The sequence below is a fragment of the Pleurodeles waltl genome, chromosome 1_2, assembly GCF_031143425.1.
Source record: "Pleurodeles waltl isolate 20211129_DDA chromosome 1_2, aPleWal1.hap1.20221129, whole genome shotgun sequence".
NCBI classification, from domain to species: domain Eukaryota; kingdom Metazoa; phylum Chordata; class Amphibia; order Caudata; family Salamandridae; genus Pleurodeles; species Pleurodeles waltl.
The window spans coordinates 889,406,864-889,428,738 of NC_090437.1; the positions used below are offsets into that span (position 1 = coordinate 889,406,864).

The window sequence follows — 21,875 nt, forward strand, 5'->3', positions numbered from 1 at the left end:
ATTACTTCCTTCAAGAACACAAACACAACAGACCAGTAGCAACCAATCTTTGCACATTTCCTTGCCATGTGCATAAAGTCCACCTGTGTGGTCCCACACCTAGGACAAACATCAGGGCCCCATTATACATGTAGGTCAATCTAACATGGGGCCTGATAGGTCTGGTGTGAATAATTGATCTGTGTTAACTTAACCTGGGCATGTCTAGAGATGCTCTTAGGATAAGCTGTTATCCATTTCCAGTCTTTGTCTGTAAGCGCTCAGTTAATTTGACCCTCTAATACGATCTTCAGTGTGCAGGTGCAAACCCAGAATGCCTGCCCTACAACAACATACATCAGCATCACTGCCCATTTCATACCACCAGTCAGGATCCTCTTCAAGATCAGATCAAATGGGCTCCTGATCTTCTTCTGCCCAAGTCAGTCATGCCACCAGTTTCAGCACATCTCGTGCCATGATCAGGGGCGGGACCAAACTGAAATCCCCCTGAATGGATTCCAATGTTCAGAACATAAACATCTCCTATGCCCAGGAGCCATGTCTCCCTCCAGGGTCTCCTATCATAAATAAAAGCAATGTCTCTGAAATGGGCAAGATGCCAGACAGGCAGTTCCAGTGCATACAGGATGTGACTGCCAAGTTTTTTCAAATAGAGTTGCCAATAGTATTTAGCTGTTGGTAATACCTGTGGCACTACTCCAGTGAGTGGTGCTTCCTTAGTCAAAACATATTCAATAGAGCCTCTCCATATGATCTCCTTTATCCCTTCTAATATCAAGTCCAGAGGGTCACCAATTCATTTTGTGGGTCAGGCCAGCTGTGCTTTTGTATATTATGCCTTAAAGTTTGGGGGTCCTAAAGCGCCCTTTTCAACGAGACACATTGCTTTCTTCATCCACAGCCACCATCTGGAAGTGCCCCAGATTAGTCCTGATAGCAGACCATTGTGGTAGCGAAAGAAGGTGCACCTAATCCCTTTTGGAAGAACCAAGGAGTGATATTAAAAGGCTTGGGAGGATTAGCATTTTAGCTACTGACACTCTACCAAATAGAGAGAGGGGCAATTTAGTCCAGAAGGAGATCAGCTGTCTAAATGAGGTGGCAATTTCCTCTGTGTTTCCAGCCAAAAGCTTCGCTTCACAATAGTAAATCTGAATAGCCGAGTATTTGAAGGCAGCCAGGCACCACTTCAGTGGGGAACCCTTCTCTGGGGGATCAATTGGCTCTACCACCGGTCACAGCGGGAACATGCATAATTTACTCCAATTGGTTTTTAAGCCAGAGTACATGCTAAATCTGTCCAATTCTGCATTATATTTGGAAGGCTGTCTATGGTGTGTGTCCTTGATGTACATTAGAATATTTTCCACTTACAAGAAATCGTGCATTTTACTCTCAATTTGAATAGCCCGTTCCAGGGCTCTGTGGCGCATCAAACTTGCAAGTGGTTCCAACATCAAGGCAAACAACATAGAGAACAGGGGCACCCTAGCCTAGAGTCCCCCCACAACTGTCAACTATTTGAGGAGTCCATCCCACGCAGCACAGCAAACTGGAAATACTATGGCAATGTATCCAAATACTTTTTCGAATTCCAGGGAAGCGTGAGCTGCCCATCTGTAATCCCGGGGCCCCACTCTAGAACACAAAGTAGGCGTCACAGGTTAGAGTGCCTGTTATGGCTAGGAGTGAAATACGTCTGTAACTAGAGTTTGCCACTAAACACATAGGAACCTGGACACTTAGCAAATATACAAAAACAATTCTCATAGGTATAATTCATAAACAATTTGCATTAATCATTGACATCACTAGATGCAAACAAATGGCAGCTTCTGTACTGCAACACGAGACCAATAAATTTGATATATGTAAGGATAAGTCCTTATCCAAGAGTATTCGTCAACACGCATTGTCCACTCGTTTTTATCAAATGCAAGTTCATGAAATGTACCCTAAAGTGCAAAAAAAAGAAAAATCCACAACCAAGAAGTAGCAGAGACAAGAAGTGACATAGATGTGAATATTTGTGTGTTCATATGTTTTAAATGTAACTGTATTTAGTCGTTAAATGGTTAGTCTGTGAATTTAAATGTGTTTGCTATCCAGCAGTCGACAACCTCTCATTCAAGACTGATTGCAGTTCAGATGTCTATATAATTGGATCCCTCCCTGCCTTCGGGAGCACAGAAATAATCCCTTCATGCTACTTTATGACTTGAAGGACAAGATGAATATTACTAATCAATATTTCATGTTATTTATGTATTTACCTACAGATGTATTTGATCAGTATTTCAAAATTAATATTTTTCGAATGATCTTGAGTTGTTTGATATGCCTGTCTTAATATTCCAGAACAAAACTGGAAAGAGCAGTGCTTGTCCATTTGTGTGTCCTTTGTGACTGGGTCACTGACTGTTTTTTCCCATTTGTTGTGTATCTTATTTAGCCAGGTGGAATGAAAGCAGGAACATTTGATCCTTATCCATTGCACTCCGATGATCCCTATCGACCTTTATTTGTGAAGTCAGACACTGGTGCAAAAGGCGGAAGACTCTTCCATCCACCCTCAGGACCAAAATCCAGACCAGTTCAGAGTATCCTAGCAGCACATGTTGTAAAGTAAGGGGCTTGTTTAGCCAAACACTTTTAATCACCAATGTGTTTTTATATGTGGCTAGCATTTTAGTCATTTATTCGTAAAGTTCAGTTAAGATATGTAGTTATTGCAATCAAATTTGAAATATCTTGGATTTGTGATTAACAGGTGGTCCTCTACAGTAAAATGTCAACATATGCATTTTGGATTGAATGGAAATTAATAGAAGTGCATATTTATTTTTCGTAAGGGTAATTTTTTGATAGTTTGATAAAAGTGTATTTAATGTGTTCTATAGCACCAGCGCATCACATTGTGGTAACCTAGTTGAGTTTACATAAAAACTAATGTAGTGATAGAATAAAAACTTTAACATGGAGTAAGGTGCCTGAAAATGTATTAAGGGAGTCATAAAAAGGTAATATAGTCCCTGCCTCGGTACTCCAGTCTAGAAAGATATGCCCCATAGATTGCAAATGTGTGAGTAGAGATGGATACACTGCTGACAAAACCACATTCGAGGGTATAACAATGGCGTAGACTAGCAGATCTTGCCAAGGTATAGTCATGAACTAAAAGCTCATATTTAAGGACTGGTTTCTGCTGAAAAATAAATCCTTTTACAAGTGAAATCAACTATTGGTAAAAATACACTAAAAGAGGGGGCGTGGCCAAGATGGTGGACGAGTAAGGCGCTGCTACGTTCCTCTCTCCACTGCCAGCAGGGCCAAACGTTATCTTCCCCATTATAAGGCCCTCAACTAGCATCTGCCCTTGTTCTGAAGCCACGAGTCAGCTGAGAGAACGTAGTGCATGACTCACTGCAGCAAGATGGTGGGCGGCGCCTAACAATGCAAATATTTCGGGAAGCTGAATGGTGGCAAGCTCTTAGGTGTGGATCACTGTGAGCCGGAAAGCTTGTGGGAGCCCCCGCCTCATGAGATGCCCTGGGACCCACCCCTGCAAAAGAGAGATCTGCTGTGCGCTTGGTGAACTGAGGAGGGTGCCGCGGCTGAGGGTGGGCTGCTCGTGTGTAGGCCTGACTGAGGGCTGTTGCTCCTTGGAGGGATCAATATGGCGAGTGGAGACCCGGACCCAAGCTACCACCCGGGAGGCAGCAGGGAGCCTGCTGGACGCCGCGCCATGGGACCTGAGCGGCGTCCCATACAACCATCGCCTTTGTGACCGGTGAGTCTGCGGCGCAGGATAGCACTGGCCCTGGACCTGGGAGCGCATACCGGGCCCACAACTTACCTTGGCGCAGGAGAGCGACAGACTAGCGCAGCTGATCAGGGCTTTCGACCTCGGGCCTCGGAGCAATGGAACTGTGCTTGACAAGGGGACCCCGGGGAGACCCTCTCCCATCTGAAGCTGAGCGCAGCACCCTCGAGGCAGAATCCTGAGTGGGACGTCCTATAGCACCTGGGGCCTGGAGCTGGCCCGGGTGGCGGTCCTCGACTGAAAGTTAATATTCCACTCTACTCACTACCCTAAGGCTGCCTGACATGAACACTGACCTGTGAACACATTGCCGGGCCACAATGCCGCACCCTGGCAGGGCCCACCCCTCCCGGCACTGCATGGCCCTGAGACCCCAGAATCTCAAGAAATCTGTGCAACGGAGTCCATGCACTAGGCATAAAAGGATTACGGCGCTGACACCAGGAATAACGTACTGTGGGCAGGCAGGTAGTGGGAACAGGGCCCAGATTGCCAGATGCCTCCGGGTGACCAGCCCACATGTGACTCCGCTAGCAGGCCCCTTGGCTTAGATGAGGCTCTACTCAGCGCAGGCTGGGAGAACCGCCCGAGGGGGGACAATTGAAGCGTCTCAGCGACACCCCTATCAAACACCGCTACCTGTAACCCTTGTTTGGACACATATCTTTGCCGCCTAGAGGTGGCGAAATGGCGAACGCTAAGGCCTAAAGGATAGAACCCTAAAAGACATGCTATCTCGCCCGTCCCTGAGCGCTAACAATGAAAGCTCCCCCCTGATCAGATGTGAAGCACAGCCTGAGGGAGGAGACCCGGAGGGACCCGTCACCCGTTCCTTTCTGGAAGCACTGTTCGCCTTCCGCTGAGACGATTTACAGACCGTTAAAAAAGACCTCTCACTGGAACTTAAGACAGTACACAAGGACATCGCAGATTTGGGAGACAGAGTTTCCCACCTGAAAGATCAAGAGATAAGCAGAGGGGAGGAAATCGAGCACTTGCAACAAGAAATCATCCACCTCAACGACCAACACATAGACCTTCAGATTCATGCAGACGACCTAGAGGACCGCTCCAGGAGAAACAACATCCGCATTTGAAGGGTACCAAATGGTGCTGAAGATGACACCATGGAGGCCTATGTCCAGGCCTTGTTCGCCCACATCCTGGGTCTCCCACTTCCCAATCTATCCATCTTGATCGCACACACCGGGTTGGTACCCCTTGCTCCGGAACTGCCCCCCCACGGACATCTCTACTTGTGTGCACAACTTCCCCATTAAAGAACATATTCTTCGGAAAGCGAGGGACCTTCACCCCTCTGCTTCCTGGGCCACACAGTAATACTCTACCAGAATTTATCGACCCTCACATTGCAAAAACGCAGAGACTCTCGTCCTGTCACCTCCTCCCTCTGAGAACACAGTGTATCTTAGTCATGGGAGCATCCTTTCCATCTTGTTTTCTGGTGGGGTGGACGGCTTCACCAACTGCGCTCACTGAAAGCAGCTATGGACCTCCTGGGGTTTGCACCTACACAAGATGACTCTACCGAGCCCCCAGATCTGGGATCTGGGCTGCAAAGCGTTGCAGGAGAAGGAGGAGGTCCTCAGCGACGAGGATCTTCCGCCCCGATCCGGAGACTATTGCACAAGAATGGAGGGCGGTCATAGAATCAGTCGCACAAAACTCCCAACAGGCAAGATCCTGGCTGAGACTGTTGAATTCTGACAGTGCGAGAGGAATGGGGGGAGAGGACCTCGCTGATCTGAGGAGATAAGATGAATCTTCAAAGTCATTCAACCATGGCCCCAATTCTAGTTGATCCCTCTGGACTACCCGAGGACTTGTCTCATGCCCGGGGATTACCAGGGACTATGTGTTTACTATTGTTATGTTCATCTGTTATTAACATTCTTTGTTATGGGTACTCCTCCCTACACCTAGCTCCCCCACACAGGGCATTACACACATTTGATAGCTGCCTTGCCCATCGGCCCTTTGTTGTCTTTGGGGGCGGTCTTGTGTGTTCACAGTTCGTTGTCACTTATACACATCATTCCATACCCGATTGACAATCTACAGGTAGTTTCAGTTAATGCTAAGGGGCTGAATAACCCAGTCAAGTGTCGTGCTTGCGGCACACTGGGGCACAGATATGCCTAATACAGGAAATACACCTGATCTCCTCCGACTGGCACAGACTCCGCTCCCGATCATTCCCACAGCAGCTCTTTTTGACTGTCTCAACTAAGAAAGCGTGGATGGGGAATTAATTCTCTAAGATCTCTCGAGGGATCATAGGCAACAAGATAGCAGAGATTAAGAGGAGGCTAATGGCCTACCAACTGCGTATAGGTGGCCTCACTTTGATCGTGGGCTCCCTGTACACCCCTAATGAGGGCCAAGAGCCCTTTCTCTGCAGAGCGATAGAGGAGGTTATGCACTCCATCAATAGGTGGGTTCTCGACAGGGAGGTTCGGGAGCACTGTCGTAGGCTACAACACTGTGACTAACTGACCTTGGGCTGCAGGAAATCTGGAGGTCACACAACCCTAGGACAAGGGCGTACATGTTTTACTCACATGCATACAAGACCTACGCCCGACTAGACCACTTTCTTGGAACACAAGAGATATAGGATCTAGTTAGCAAGTTAGATATTGAGCCACACTCCCTATCCGCCACGCTGCAAGAACCATAGATTTAGATATCTCACTTAATTCACCCATCATCTGCTCCTGGCGCTTGTGCACTCTACTCTTACACAAACCCGTGGCAACCCGTCAGATCCAAGGGTCCATCCGAACATACTTGACAATTAATGACTTGCTATGGACACACATCTCAATTCTATGGGCTGCATTGAAGGCAGTTATCTGGGGTGAATTCATGGCCATATCCTCAGCTGAAAACAAGTCCCGCACAGAGAAGAGGAAGCAGCTGCTTGACCAAGTGGGGGATCCGTAGTGTATACATCGACACACATGGGCACCATGGGTTTGGTGTCAACTAGAAACAGCCAGAAAACAGCTAGCGGGATTGGATATGGATAGAGTTGAGTATGCACTACTATGTCTTAAACATACCTTTTACACAGAAAGCAATAAATGCAGTAGACTCTTGTCATGTACCGCCTTTGGGCTCAACGCGCTGCCACGGAGGTAGTGGCTTTCAAGAGCTAGGATGGAGAGACACTTATCTCTGATAAGGACATTGCGGCACACTTCCAGCGGTTTTATGCCAATCTCTATACATCCCAGACCCTCTCAGGGTCTGCCATGCATCACTATCTTCAAAACGCTGCAGTGTCGCGGCTGACCCCAGACAGGTACGACCTGATCTGTATAGAGGAGGTGATCTCGGCCATAGCCCACCTCAAATTAACCAAATCTCCTGACTTGCCGGGCGAGTTCAATAAAACATTTTGCACCTTGCCCCACTTCTGACCAAACTCTATAATTCCCGTGGAGACCCCCGCTCGGTCTTACAAGAGTTTACGGAAGCCTCAATAATTGTCCTCCCGAAGCCTGGCAAGGCAAGAAACAAGTGTGGCTCATATAGACCCATTTCTCTTCTTAATGTAGATTTCAAGATATTTACAGGCATTCTGGCGGCACGACTGAACCCGCTCATGCAAGGCCTGATAGAGCCTGACCAAGCCGGCTTTGTACCACACAGACAATGCTCGGACAACACTAAGCGGCTTCTACATATAATCAACAAGACACAATGATCTGACCGGCACACTATGCTCCTATCGATAGATGCAGAGAAGGCATTCAGTAGGGTCCACTGGCCGTAACTGATGGTGACTCTGATGCATTTGGACTTTGGTCAGCAATGCCGGGCCTGGGTACCCAGCTCCTACAGCTGCCCCAAGGCGATGGTACATGTCAACGGTTGCTCCTCTCTGGCCTTCTCTATCCAATGGGGCACGAGACAGGGATGCCACTTATCTCCCCCTGTTGTTTGTATTATATGTGGAGCCCTTCGCCCAGCGACTTCGCAACGCCCCAGGAATCCAAGGGGTCTGGTTCGGAGGAGATATGCATACCCTTTAGCCTTTACACAGATGACATATTGATGGCTTTGGACCTTCCTGTCACCTCTCCGCTGGCATTTCTCCAGGAAGCCTGCAGATTCAGTGACGTGGCCAGTTTCCGCGTAAACATCCACAAATCACAGGCCCTCAATCTCACTGTTCCCCACCATCCAGAAGAGCAGCTTGCCCGCCATTTCCTTATACAGTGGGCGGACTAATCGATTGCTTATCTTGAGGTCCAACTAGCGCCGTCAATATCGGCCACCGTAACTCTTACGTATGGGTGACTTCGCCAGCACGTGGTCAAAGATCTCACATTGTGGTGCTCTTACCACCTCTCCTGGCTGGGAAGGATAGCTGCCATTAAAATGGCTATCCTTCCACATATCTTGTATTTTTTTCAGACCCTCCCGGTGACCACACCCCCAGGTACGATCTGGTTTCTTCAAAGACCGATCCAGGTCTTCGCGTGGTCGGATGGGTAACCCAGAATGCACAGAGACCTAAGCTACCAACCTCCGGCTGAGGGCGGCCTCGGCATATCCAACCTCCACGCTTCCTTTCAGGCAGCCCAGCTTTGATATCTGCTCGAGTGGTCCCAACCATACTCCGAAAAGCACTGGTTGTCCATGGACCGGGCAGTTGCCGGCACCCACCTTTGGAAGGTTCCCTTACTGAGAAAGTCTCAAAGGCCCAAAAGTCTTTACGCATGCCCAGTCACCGGCCCGCTCTTGCGAGAATGGGATTCTGTTGCTGCATGCAGGGGTCTGACCACCTTTCCATCACCCCTCACGCCTATTGTGGGAAACACAGACTTCACCCTGGGCATGGACCAGGCTGCATTTCATCGCTGGCAGGAGGCAGGATGTCACTCTCTGGGGCACTTTGTAGATGAGGAGGGCCCAATCCCATTTGAAGACCTACGTGTCTCTTATGGGCTGCTTGAGACCGAATGCCTTCACTGGTACAACAAATCCGGCATTGGCTTACTAACCCCACTAATCGCACTGTGGCGAGCCACCGGTTGCTGACTTTTCGCATATTGGCTTGTGACGAAAAAGGATGACAAACACTTGATAATGGACCTTTATGGTCTTCTTCTGACTTATTCTCCAGCTCACATGCTGCTCAGCTGAACAGCCACTGGAAACAGGAACTGGGAAGACAGCTTACACCTAATGAATGGAGCGAAATTTACTGTCAGGCTAGACACACAGCTTCTAACATGGCGAGGGTCGAAACAGCTATTAAGATCACTTCATATTGGTACCTCTCGCCAACAGTTTCACAGAGTCAACCCGCTTGTGACGCCCACTGCTGGCATCACTGCTGCCAACTAGGCACGCTGCTCCACATATTGTGGGACTACCCCAGATTAGCCTTTTTTTGGGACTCAGATGTAGACAACTGTTTCAGCACCACGCTACCTAGATTCCTGGCGTACATGATCCTGGGACTGCCAAACTCTCTTAAATTCTCCTTGGGGCAGCCCATCAAACGATACTGGCCCACTAGGGGACAGATATAATCCCAACACACACAATGTGACTCCACTGTCTATGGAATATTCTGGGTATGGAAAAGTTGTTGTTGGTGCTGTCTTCCTAAGGGGACCGCTATCGACACCTATGGAAACATTATATAATCCTATTGTCAAAAGACTTCCGCAAACTGATGTGCCCCAGTTATCTATGTATTCTCCGGCTTTTGGAGGAGTGAGTCGACTTCTGTCAGCTATGCCTTTAGGGCCTCCTTATTGCACCTTATAATGTATATTCGAACTAGATCACAGCTATGTGGAATACACAGGGGAGGAGGCGTGGGGTTGGGGGGGGGTTGTTGTTTGGACTTTTATGAATAGCTTCTCCCCCAACCCCCCCAACCCCCCCGCCCCCCCTGTGACGTCAGCGCGCGAGCGCGCGCTGACAATCACAGAGCCTCCCCCATCGTGCTGGAAGCAGAGCTTCCAGCGCAATCGAAAGAGAAATGCTCAGCATTTCTCTTTCGATCACGTGGGGGAGGCAAGGAGAGGCTTCAAAGGGAAGGAAATGTATTTGAAGCCCCACTAGACACCAGGGATTTCTTTTTTTTTTGTTTGAAAGTGACATAAGGGAGCGACCCCTTGGGCAAGGGTCGCTCCCAGGGGGGCATTTTTTTTTAAGGCCTTTTCTGCCCCCCCTATTATTAGGCCGATCTGCCCCCGGGGGGGCAGAAACCTCTAGACACCAGGGATACTTTTTTTTTGTTTTCTTTTGTGTTTTAGGTATGGGGAGCGACCCCTTAGGCAAGGGTCGCTCCCATAGGGGGCAAATTATATTTAGGCCTATTTTTATGAGGCCAATCTGCCCCCAAGGGGGGTAGAAACCACTAGACACCAGGGAGTTTTTTTTGTTTTTTTTTTTCACGTAAGGGGAGCAACCCGTTAGGCAAGGGTCGTTCCCCTGGGGGGCAAATTTATTTTAGGCCATTTCTGCCCCCCATGGAGACAGATCAGCCTATTGTAATTAGGCTGATCTGCCCCCAAGGGGGGCAGAAACCACTAGGCACCGGGGATTTTTGTTGTTGTTGTTGTTTTACAGATGGGGAGAGTCCCCTTAGGCAAGGGTCGCTCCCCTGCTGGGGCAAATTGTATTTAGGTCATTTCTGCCCGCTTTGGGGACAGATCGGCCGATTATAGGTCAATCTGCCCTCAAGGGGGGCAGAAACCACTAGGCACCAGGGATCTTTTTTTTGCGCTATCACGCAAGGGGAGTGACCTTGTAGGCAAGGGGAGTGACCTTAGGCCGATCTGCCCCCAGGGGGGCAGAAACCTCTAGGCGCCAGGGCAATTTTTTTTTTTGTGTTTTTTTTGTGTTTGTTTGTTTTTTTAGAGATGGGGAGCGACCCATTAGGCAAGGGTCGCTCCCCTGGGGGTAAAATTGTATGTAGACCATTGGGCAGATTGGCCGATTTTAGGTCAATCTGCCCCCAAGGGGGCAGAAACCACTAGGCACCGGGGATTATTTTTTTGGTGCCAATGTCACGCAGGGGGACCGACCCCGTAGGCAAGGGTTGCTCCCGGGCGGGGGTTGGGTGGGGGGGGGGGGGTCAAATTTATTTTAGGCCATTTCTGCCCCCCCCGGGGGCAGATCGGCCTATTGTTATTAGGCCGATCTGCCCCCAGGGGGGCAGAAACCTCTAGGCGCCAGGGCAAATTTTATTTTGTGGTTTTTTTTGTTTGTTTTTTTAGAGATGGGGAGCGACCCATTAGGCAAAGGTCGCTCCCCTGGGGGGCAAATTGTATTTAGACCATTTCTGCCGAGTTTAGGTCAATCTGTCGCGGGCGCTAAGCCTACCCACACAAGTGAGGTATCATTTTTATCGGGAGACTTGGGGGAACGCTGGGTGGAAGGAAATTTGTGGCTCCTCTCAGATTCCAGAACTTTCTGTCACCGAAATGTGAGGAAAATTTGTTTTTTTTGCCAAATTTTGAGGTTTGCAAAGGATTCTGGGTAACAGAACCTGGTCAGAGCCCCACAAGTCACCCCATCTTGGATTCCCTTGGGTTTCTAGTTTTCAAAAATGCGCTGGTTTGCTAGGTTTTCCTAGGTGCTGGCTCAGCTAGATGCCAAAATCTACAGGTAGGCACTTTGCAAAAAACACCTCTGTTTTCTTTAAAAAAATGTGATGTGTCCACGTTGTGTTTTGGGGCATTTCCTGTCACGGGCGCTAGGCCTACCCACACAAGTGAGGTATCATTTTTATCGGGAGACTTGGGGGAACGCTGGGTGGAAGGAAATTTGTGGCTCCTCCCAGATTTCAGAATTTTCTGTCACCGAAATGTGAGAAAAACGTATTTTTTTAGCCAAATTTTGAGGTTTGCAAAGGATTCTGGGTAACAAAACCTAGTCAGAGCCCCACAAGCCACCCCATCTTGGATTCCCCTAGGTCTCTAGTTTTCAAAAATGCACAGGTTTGGTAGGTTTCCCTAGGTGCCGGCTGAGCTAGAGGCCAAAATCTACAGGTAGCCACTTTGCAAAAAACACCTCTGTTTTCTTTAAAAAAAATGTGATGGGTCCACGTTGCATTTTGGGGCATTTCCTGTTGCGGGCGCTAGGCCTACCCACACAAGTGAGGTATAATTTTTATCGGGAGACTTGGGGGAACGCTGGGTGGAAGGAAATTTGTGGCTCCTCTCTGATTTCAGAACTTTCTGTCACAAAAATTTGAGGAAAATGTGTTTTTTTTGCCAAAGTTTGAGGTTTGCAAAGGATTCTGGGTAACAGAACCTGGTCAGAGCCCCACCAGTCAACCCATCTTGGATTCCCCTAGGTCTCTAGTTTTAAAAAATGCACAGGTTTGGTAGGTTTCCCTAGGTGCCGGCTGAGCTAGAGGCCAAAATCTACAGGTACGCACTTTGCAAAAAACACCTCTGTTTTCTTAAAAAAAAATGTGATGGGTCCACGTTGCGTTTTGGGGCATTTCCTGTTGCGGGCGCTAGGCCTACCCACACAAGTGAGGTATCATTTTTATCGGGAGACTTGGGGGAGTGCTGGGTGGAAGGAAATTTGTGGCTCCTCTCTGATTCCAGAACTTTCTGTCACCACAATTTGAGGAAAATTTGTTTTTTTAGCCAAAGTTTGAGATTTGCAAAGGATTCTGGGTAACAGAACCTGGTCAGAGCCCCACAAGTCACCCCATCTTGGATTCCCCTAGGTCTCTAGTTTTCACAAATACACAGGTTTGGTAGGTTTCCCTAGGTGCTGGCTGAGCTAGAGGCCAAAATCTACAGGTAGGCACTTTGCAAAAAACACCTCTGTTTTCTTTAAAAAAATGTGATGGGTCCACGTTGCGTTTTGTGGCATTTCCTGTTGCGGGCGCTAGGCCTACCCACACAAGTGAGGTATCATTTTTATCCGGAGACTTGGGGGAACGCTGAGTGGAAGGAAATTTGTGGCTCCTCTGTGATTCCAGAACTTTCTGTCACCAAAATTTGAGAAAAATGTGTTTTTTTTTTAGCCAAAGTTTGAGATTTGCAAAGGATTCTGGGTAACAGAACCTGCTCAGAGCCCCACAAGTCACCCCATCCTGGATTCCCCTAGGTCTCTAGTTTTCAAAAATGCACAGGTTTGGTAGGTTTCCCTAGGTGCTGGCTGAGCTAGAGGCCAAAATCTACAGGTAGGCACTTTGCAAAAAACACCTCTGTTTTCTTTAAAAAAAAATGTGATGGGTCCACGTTGTGTTTTGGGGCCTTTCCTGTCGCGGGCGCTAGGCCTAGCCACACAAGTGAGGTATCATTTTTATCGGGAGACTTGGGGGAACGCTGGGTGGAAGGAAATTTGTGGCTCCTCTCTGATTTCAGAACTTTCTGTCACCAAAATTTGAGGAAAATGTGTTTTTTTAGCCAAAGTTTGAGGTTTGCAAAGGATTCTGGGTAACAGAATCTGGTCAGAGCCCCACCAGTCACCCCTATCTTGGATTCCCCTAGGTCTCTAGTTTTCAAAAATGACAGGTTTGGTAGGTTTCCCTAGGTGCCGGCTGAGCTAGAGGCCAAAATCTACAGGTAGGCACTTTGCAAAAAACACCTCTGTTTTCTTTCAAAAAATGTGATGGGTCCACGTTGCGTTTTGGGGCATTTCCTGTCGTGGGCGCTAGGCCTACCCACACAAGTGAGGTATCATTTTTATCTGGAGACTTGGGGGAACGCTGGGTGGAAGGAAATTTGTGGCTCCTCTCTGATTCCAGAACTTTCTGTCACCAAAATGTGAGGAAAATGTGTTTTTTTAGCCAAAGTTTGAGATTTGCAAAGGATTCTGGGTAACAGAACCTGGTCAGAGCCCCACAAGTCACCCCATCTTGGATTCCCCTAGGTCTCTAGTTTTCAAAAATGCACAGGTTTGGTAGGTTTCCCTAGGTGGCCGCTGAGCTAGAGGCCCAAATCTAGAGGTAGGCACTTTGCAAAAAACACCTCTGTTTTCTAAAAAAAAATGTGATGTGTCCACGTTGCGTTTTGGGGCGTTTCCACACAAGTGAGGTATCATTTTTATCGGGAGACTTGGGGGAACATAGGTTAGCAAAACAAGTGTTATTGCCCCTTGTCTTTCTCTACATTTTTTCCTTCCAAATATAAGAGAGTGTGTAAAAATTGGCTCTGGGTACCTAGGGTTCTTGATGAACCTACAAGCCCTATATATCCGCGCAACCATAAGAGTCCAGCAGACGTAACGGTATATTGCTTTAAAAAATCTGACATTGCAGGAAAAAGTTACAGGGTAAAACGTAGAGAAAAATTGCAGATTTTTTCACCTCAATTTCAATATTTTGTTTTTTCAGTTGTTATTTTCTGTAGGAAACCCTTGTAGGATCTACACAAATTACCCCTTGCTGAATTCAGAATTTTGTCTACTTTTCAGAAATGTTGCGTTTTCTGGGATCCAGCATTGGTTTCATGCCCATTTCAGTCACTGACTGGAAGGAGGCTGAAAGCACAAAAAAATCGTAAAAATGGGGTATGTCCCAGTAAAATGCCAAAATTGTGTTGAAAAATTGGGTTTTTTGATTCAAGTCTGCCTGTTCCTGAAAGCTAGGAAGCTGGTGATTTTAGCACCGCAAACCCTTTGTTGATGCCATTTTCAGGGGAAAAACCACAAGCCTTTTCTGCAGCCCCTTTTTCCAATTTTTACTGAAAAAAACAAAATTTTCACTGTACTTTGGCAAATTTCTTGGCCTCCTTCTGGAGAACCCACAAAGTCTGGGTACCTCTAGAATCCCTAGGGTGTTGGAAAAAAAGGACGCAAATTTGGCGTGGGTAGCTTATGTGAACAAAAAGTTATGAGGGCCTAAGCGTGAACTGCCCCAAATAGCCAAAAAAAGGCTTGGCACCTGAGGGGGAAAAGGCCTGGCAGCGAAGGGGTTAAACTCCCCTTTTATTGCATATAAGTCACCTCTAAGGTAGGCCCTAGGTAACCCATAGTGCAGGGTGCTATGTAAGTAAAAGGCTGGGAATGTACTCTTAAGGTTTACATGTCCTGGTAGTGAAAAATTCCCAAAGTCATTTTTCACTATTGTGAGGCCTACTACTCTCGTAAACCAGTATTGGGAATTCCTTAATATGTTTTTAAGCTGTAATTCCTGACCAGAAAGAAGTAGCTGCTTCATATTTCATATCATTGATATGAAAGGACACTCAACTGCATCTGCATTCGTCTACATACTGATGGGTCTTCCTGAGCAGGGAGGATGGGAAGAGCTCACATTTACACTTCAAAGAATAGTGCCCTGAGCCCCACACAAAGGGCTGATTACCCCAACTGGTAGTGTGGAGCCAGGGCTGGGATGAAAGGGGGACCTATGCACTTAAAGGAGCTTATTTGAAGTCCACATGAAAGGCCCTTTTTGGTGTAAGTCGGGCTCTGACTCCCTAATATCAGATCACTACTGGACGTGGGAAGAACTCTGCTGGAGTAAAGACTGCTGTGCTGTAAGGTTTGCTTCTCTGTCTGGACTGACTTTTCCAAATAACTGCTTCTCTGCTTTGCTCTACTGCCCTGCTGATCTCTGCCCTGCTGAGGACAAGGACTGGACCCATCCTGCTGACCCAGAGTGATGCCAGTGACTTGCTGGCTTGCGCTCTGTTCTCCTGCAGTGTCAGGGACATCAAAGACTGCCTGCAACTCTCCTGATGCTGCTGAATTGTGCCATCTTTGAGTCGTACCCTTGCCTGAGGTGCCCCTCTCCAGTCCTGGCCCTCAGAAGTGGGTTCTGCAGCTGATTCCTGCAAAAAACGATGCATCTCCTTGAGTGCGTGTAAAATGTTGCTGCATCGCCCTTCTATGCCGACATAGAGGCTGCTCAATGATATCGAATCCACAGCCTGCGCAGCTCGACGACATCGCTCGGCGCAACAAACGCATTGTATTGACTTCAATGGAACGTGAAAATAACGCAGAACCTCCTTTGCACGGCTCGACGGCGACTCAGTGGGTTCTCAACGTTGTCCAAAGCTCCATCCAAGGTACTGTGTTAGCAGGACCTGTCTGGGTCCTGTAGCAGGCCTACCATCCATCGCGGTCTGCTTGAACTTTGGATTTGCACCAGTCCCTCACAACCTCAAGTAACCTTTTGACCTCTAGTGACTTCTAAGCACTATTTCACATTTAGGCCCTCATTAGGACCTTAGCGGTAAAAACCGCCTACCGCCGCGGCAACGGCCACCAAAAGAGCATTGCCACGGCTACCAGCCATCTGCCATAATATGACCTCAGCCAGATTTCTGCCAGAAGAATGGCGTAAATCCGGCTTTGGCCTTGCCAGCAGCAGCGCCACGCCAGTAGTCCGCCGACGGCTGTATTATGAGAAGTAATACGGCCTGGCGGTGTTCTGCTGGCGGATGCTGCTGCTGGCAGCAGCACCCGGTCCCATCTCCTGCCGGAGGACACCTTGGACACAGGTAAGTGGGTGCTCCGACAGGGTGTGTGTGTATGTCTGTGCGTGTGTGTATGCTGGTGTGTGTTGCCTGTGGTATGTGTGTGCATGTCTGGGGGTGTGAGTACATGTATGTTGAGTAGTGTGAATGCATGTCTGCGTGTATGTATGTATGTAAGTGTGTGCGGATGTATGTGTGAATGGATGTATGCATGCATAGATGAATATGGGAATGGGTGTGTGCATGCATGTGTGAAGGGAGGGGCGTGTATGAAGGGGAGGGTCTGGAGAGGAAGGGGTGTGTGGGGGGGAACCTGTGGAAGGGTGGGGGGGTTGGGAAGACTCCAATCAGTGACAGGGAAGGGACTCCCTGTCACTGATAGTGCCTACCGCCATGGTTTTCGTGGCAATAAGGAAGCCACGCAAACCATGGCGGTAGGTGGGGTCATAATCCCGCAGGCGGTCAAGTGACGGCCGCCGGGCTGGAGATTGATGTCTCCAGCCCGGAGGTTGTTAGCGCCGTGGCAGTCGCTGTTGTACATTGGGGGTTTGGCTTTAGCCAAGCCGCCAATGTCATAATATGGAGGAAAGTACCGCCAGCCTGTTGAGGCAGAAGGTATCTATGTTAGAACCCATGCTTTTGAAAAACGCATGATGTGGAGTTTGTTATGGATGCTTATACTAGGACTGACAAGGCTGTCATGCAGAATTTTGTATTTGCATATAGGAATTTGTTGGCGCCAGCACCCACCCCCCTTACTCTGGGCCTATTGATTTTGAATAGTTAAGAAAAGTTGAGAATGTGCATATAATTGGTTTAAGGGATCAAGTAATCTCAGTGGTCTGTTCATTTTATTCATGAGGTTCTAGTATCTGATTTTTACCATAGACACCCTTCTGTCTTCCAATTTATGCCTCAGTGTTCCAATGGGGCGCCAATCGTGTCATGGTTATTATGGACAGAGAGTTCTGTTCTGATCTTTATCTGACAGTTGCGATGAGGGGAGGTTATATGGCATCAGTATTGCTTACAATAACTACTTTATTTCAGCGTTTTCCACTGGTTACCTATTTTTACTTGCAGACAATTACTCAAATATAATAGTAACCAGAATACATTACATGATTTAGGGATATGCTACCGCTAATGGTCATTCTGTGTTCATAGGACTACAAAGTATGAACAGGTGCACATTAAAAACTATTTTATGTTGCAGTTGGTAATAATAATATTAAACACTGTTGTCTACAATTTCTTCTTTGTCAGTGTGCTAGGAGATAAAGGCCCTTTTTGGTGCCCTTATCCTGAGTTCCAAACCTCTTTAAATGGTCCTTAACAAAGGTCTCTTGTGCCTGAATTTTGTCTTATGCCTGATTCAGCTCTTAAGAAAATGTAATTGTATATTTATATGTAAATTTAAACTCACTTAAAATGTGCTTCTGTACATTTATTTCAGATCCATGACACCAATGAATTACAAGACCGTGCACCTGGCATCTTACTAATTTCTGTGAACCAGAAAAAGGATACTTGTGCGTTAACATTCAAGAATATAAGACTTTCTTTGAAGTGAATGTTGGAATGAAAATAAAATGCCTACAAAGAACATCCGCAATCACGTTAAAAGCAATTTCTCTTATCGATGCTAGCTTTTGTAAATAAACGTTTTCTGTACCCTGGATTTTGCTGTACATTTTCTTCCCACCTATGGAGCAGTCTCAGAATTTTAATAACATCATGCTTTATTACAGATTTTCTCATCTACCCTTCTCATGTCCTCATGAATCAAAGCCCATCGTCCCCCGACCCGGTACTAGTTTAAGAATATACTTTACACTTTTGTAGATCAATGTTATACCATACAACCTAAGGAACAAGGCAGTTCTTGTGCTTATACAGACTTATACATGCACTTCACTTCTGCTTACTTTGCTTCATTTAAGCTATAAATACATAGAAAGTAAATTTATAGAAATACCTTTAAGATAATCTTGTAATTAACACCTTTCCAATCCTCTGTCCACAATAATCAATAAATCATATCATTGACACTTTTCCAATCCTCTGTCCTGAATGAAGTAGAGTGCTGTAAGTCTCTGAATGCATATGATTTTCTGTGAGTGACTGAATTTTAAGTATCTGTAATCTTAATCTTAATTTTGTGTCACTCGCAATTCCTATGACTCATAATCTATGTTGATTATTAATTTGTAACTCTACAAGATCAGTGAGCTGTAGTAATTGGTATATCACAAACTCAGTTCTCCAAATTAATTATTGTACGTCTCAAATGTATTACTTTGCCCCCCCAAAAATATTCTTTTACGATTGTGTGACTAGATAACAAATTTGAATGTATCCATATTGCCTCAGCTTGCAGTAACAACTACATCATTTCAAAGTAGCCGGATTGCTTTCTGCACACTTATTACAATTTTACTACACAGACAGGATGTTGCTATAACAATTTACTTTAACTTAAGTGAATCATTTGACTCTAAAACACACGACAAAGTAGGTAGGCAAATTGGTAAAAATAGCAAAGATGTGGATATTGTGACAAGAATTGTCTATGGAACATGGAAAGTTGTAGGACTCGCGTTAGTCAGCAAATTTCTATTTGCTATACAGGAGAGGTTCTGTATTTGTAGTTTCATAGTTCATTTTAAAATTGTGGTTAACACCACAATATTCAGATAACATGTTATTGTTGCGCATGGAAATATGAATGCAGATCAATGCAAATCCATAAGCATAGCACAGCAATATAACATGTAAATAAAATACTCATGGGTAGTGACGCTACTTTATAGTAACTCCAGGAAGCAATTAGAGTAGTATTGGACAACTAACTGGGTATGAGGGCATGTATGTGATTTGATTGTAGCAGAACTTCATCCCTGAAAAACACTGAAAAATGAATGTGTTTATCAGTGCTTAGCTTTACTAAAAGGGCTACAGTTGATCTAAGCCACTGACGAATAAGTGAGACCCTCTTAGCCTTCTTTCCCCGAAGCCTGTTTGAAAAATATGTTTGCTAACTTAAAAGCCCATGTAGCATTCGTAAATATACATAAGGACCATTATATAGTGACACTTTATGATATATCACATGTTTATATAAGAGTAACTCAGTCACAGTTTCAAAATTCATGAGATGAGTTTAAAAGCGCAACAGACAGACACCAACTTTGAGGGGGCTATTAATATGCTGAATGCTTGCCCTTATATAAAAGGTCCATTTTTTTAAATGTCTTCTTTGAATCAAGATTGATAGAATTGAATTGATTAAGTAGCTTTGGTAGAATAGAACTTGGAGGTGCTCTTGTGTTTTAAAGAAGTGCTTTATGGCGTTGACTAGCCTATGACTCTGCTAAGATAGGAAATCCTTACTTTAGGTATGTTAGTAAATTGGAGATCCACTCACAAGGGTGTGAAATTTAATAAAGTATCTACTTGTCAAAGGAATAGGTTGCTTCTTAAATCCACTTGGCCTGTAAAACAATCTACTTGTTCCTTTGGTGCCATGTAGTGCGGCGACAAATTATGGCAGCAATCTCATTATGTAAGAGCTCTCATAATAGCCTCTCTGATTATGCCAGGGCTACTACTATAGTAGGGCTTGAAAACTTGCAATTTCAATCCCCACTATAGCAATTTCCTTATTTTGCAGCCTTTCTGCAGATCTACATTCTGAGGCTGGAGAAAGCAGTAAGCAATAGTTCCGGGACTGGAATGCCTTTGAGTCTGCAAACCTACTAACTTGCATGTTTTAAGGATTTTCACCAGCTCTACTCTAACCTTTTCCCATAATGAGAAAAGGTTGGAAATTTACTCTTGACAATGGCAGAAGTAGAAGTTCTTCCAGGGTTGGGAAAAAAGTGGTTGGCGGGAAAGTGAACTTGTAAATGCTCAACAGATTTTCAAATGAGCACATCTACACATGCATATTTGCTCATGCTAACATACAGTTCACAAATATTTTCTAGTAGTACGATTTCCTGGTCTACTTCTTTAGGTTCTTGTAAATTTATGAAAGCCACTAATTTGAAGACATATAACATTGGTGCACTTTTGTGACTTTCTTTAAGAATTGGGTCCCTAATTAGGTCTGTCGTTAACAAAGACATTTTGGCCCTCATCTCGCGGTCGGTGATAAAGCGGCAGTAATACCACCAACAGGCCGACACTAATAAATATGGAATTATGACCACGGTGGAAACCTCTCAGACAGACAAGACACTTTAACACACCGACTGCCAGGGCAGAATCAACAAGCACCATGGAGGTAACCACCAACGGCCAGGCGGAAGACAATGTTCCGCCCACTGTATATGACTGTCCAATCTGCCACCTTTTCTGGTGCGGTACCAACGACATCAAAAGCCTGGCAGAAACACTGCACAGAAGGGAAACAACTCACCGCTGGAGGCTAAGGGAACAACCACGCCGCCATGGAGCCCGAGCTGCATAGTCTTCCCCATGCTCGTCTACCTTCTGCTCCATTGCGAACACCAATGCCGGCGAAGATGACCACGGTGAGAACTGCTGCCTAGCACACAGGGGAGGGGTAAGGAAAAAGAGAGTGACACACACACGCAACACACACACCCCCAACACCATACACACAAGCAGATGCAACAACATAACATATTTACCCTGTACCCCTCAGGAATAATGCAAGGACAAAATGATTTGAAGAAAGTGAGTTTAATCAGATAAAATAGTATAAAATACGTGCATCCAAAGCCAAATGTATATACATATTTACAAATGTAGGGACAGTGCCCAGTCCTCAATGTCTGTGGGCCACAGGGCCACATCACATAGTCCAAGGCCCCACCTCACTCCTGCAACAACACAGAGAGAACACTGCCGGGGTATCAGGTCGAAAATAGCCAGGCACCTCAGGGGGATAGAGAATGGGGGGGAGGCACCTCAGCTGGAAGATGGTATAATGCCAGTGGTCCTGGAGGCGGCTACATGTCCTGTGCGCTGTCCTGGAGAGTACAAGGCCACAGTCTCTCAAGTGGGTGGTTGCCCACTGCTTGGTCCTGGGGAGTGCAAAGCCACAGTCTCTCAAGTGGGTGGTTTGCCCACTGCTTGGTCCTGGGGAGTGCAAGGCCACAGTCTTTTAAGTGGGTGGTTGCCCACTGCTTGGTCCTGGGGAGTGCAAAGCCACAGTCTCTCAAGTGGGTAGTTTGCCCACTGCTTCATCCTGGGGAGTGCAAGGCCACAGTCTCTCAAGTCGGTGGTTTGCCCACTGCTTGGTCCTGGGGAGTGCAAGGCCACAGTCTCTCAAGTGGGTGACTACTTCAACTGGTGCTGGAGTGGGCATTGTGTCCAGTGATCTTCATCCTGGGAAGGATGGGGTGAGTGGATGGCTTCTCCACTGGTTCTGGAGGAGGGATTGTGCCCAGTGATCTTCATCCTGGAGAGGATGGGGTGAGTGATGGCTTCTCCACTGGTTCTCGAGGGGGCATTGTGCCCAGTGAGCGTCATCCTGGGTAGAATGAGGTGAGTGGATGGCTTCTCCACTGGTTCTGGAGGGGGCATTGTGCCCAGTGAACTTCATCCTGGGAAGGATGGGGTGAGAGGATGGC

At 46.6% G+C, this 21,875-nt stretch overlaps 1 protein-coding gene across 1 annotated transcript in view; it reads left to right on the forward strand.

Annotated features, from left to right (window-relative positions):
• The window catches only part of CFAP96 (cilia and flagella associated protein 96), a 195,437-nt gene extending 177,484 nt beyond the window's left edge, over positions 1-17,953 (forward strand). Inside the window, exons 7-8 of the mRNA XM_069199730.1 lie at positions 2,456-2,628; positions 17,729-17,953. Coding sequence (XP_069055831.1) covers positions 2,456-2,628; positions 17,729-17,777 — 222 coding nt within the window. The 3' untranslated portion in view covers positions 17,778-17,953. The remainder of the gene's footprint in view (positions 1-2,455; positions 2,629-17,728) is intronic.
• The last annotated feature ends 3,922 nt before the right edge of the window (positions 17,954-21,875 follow it).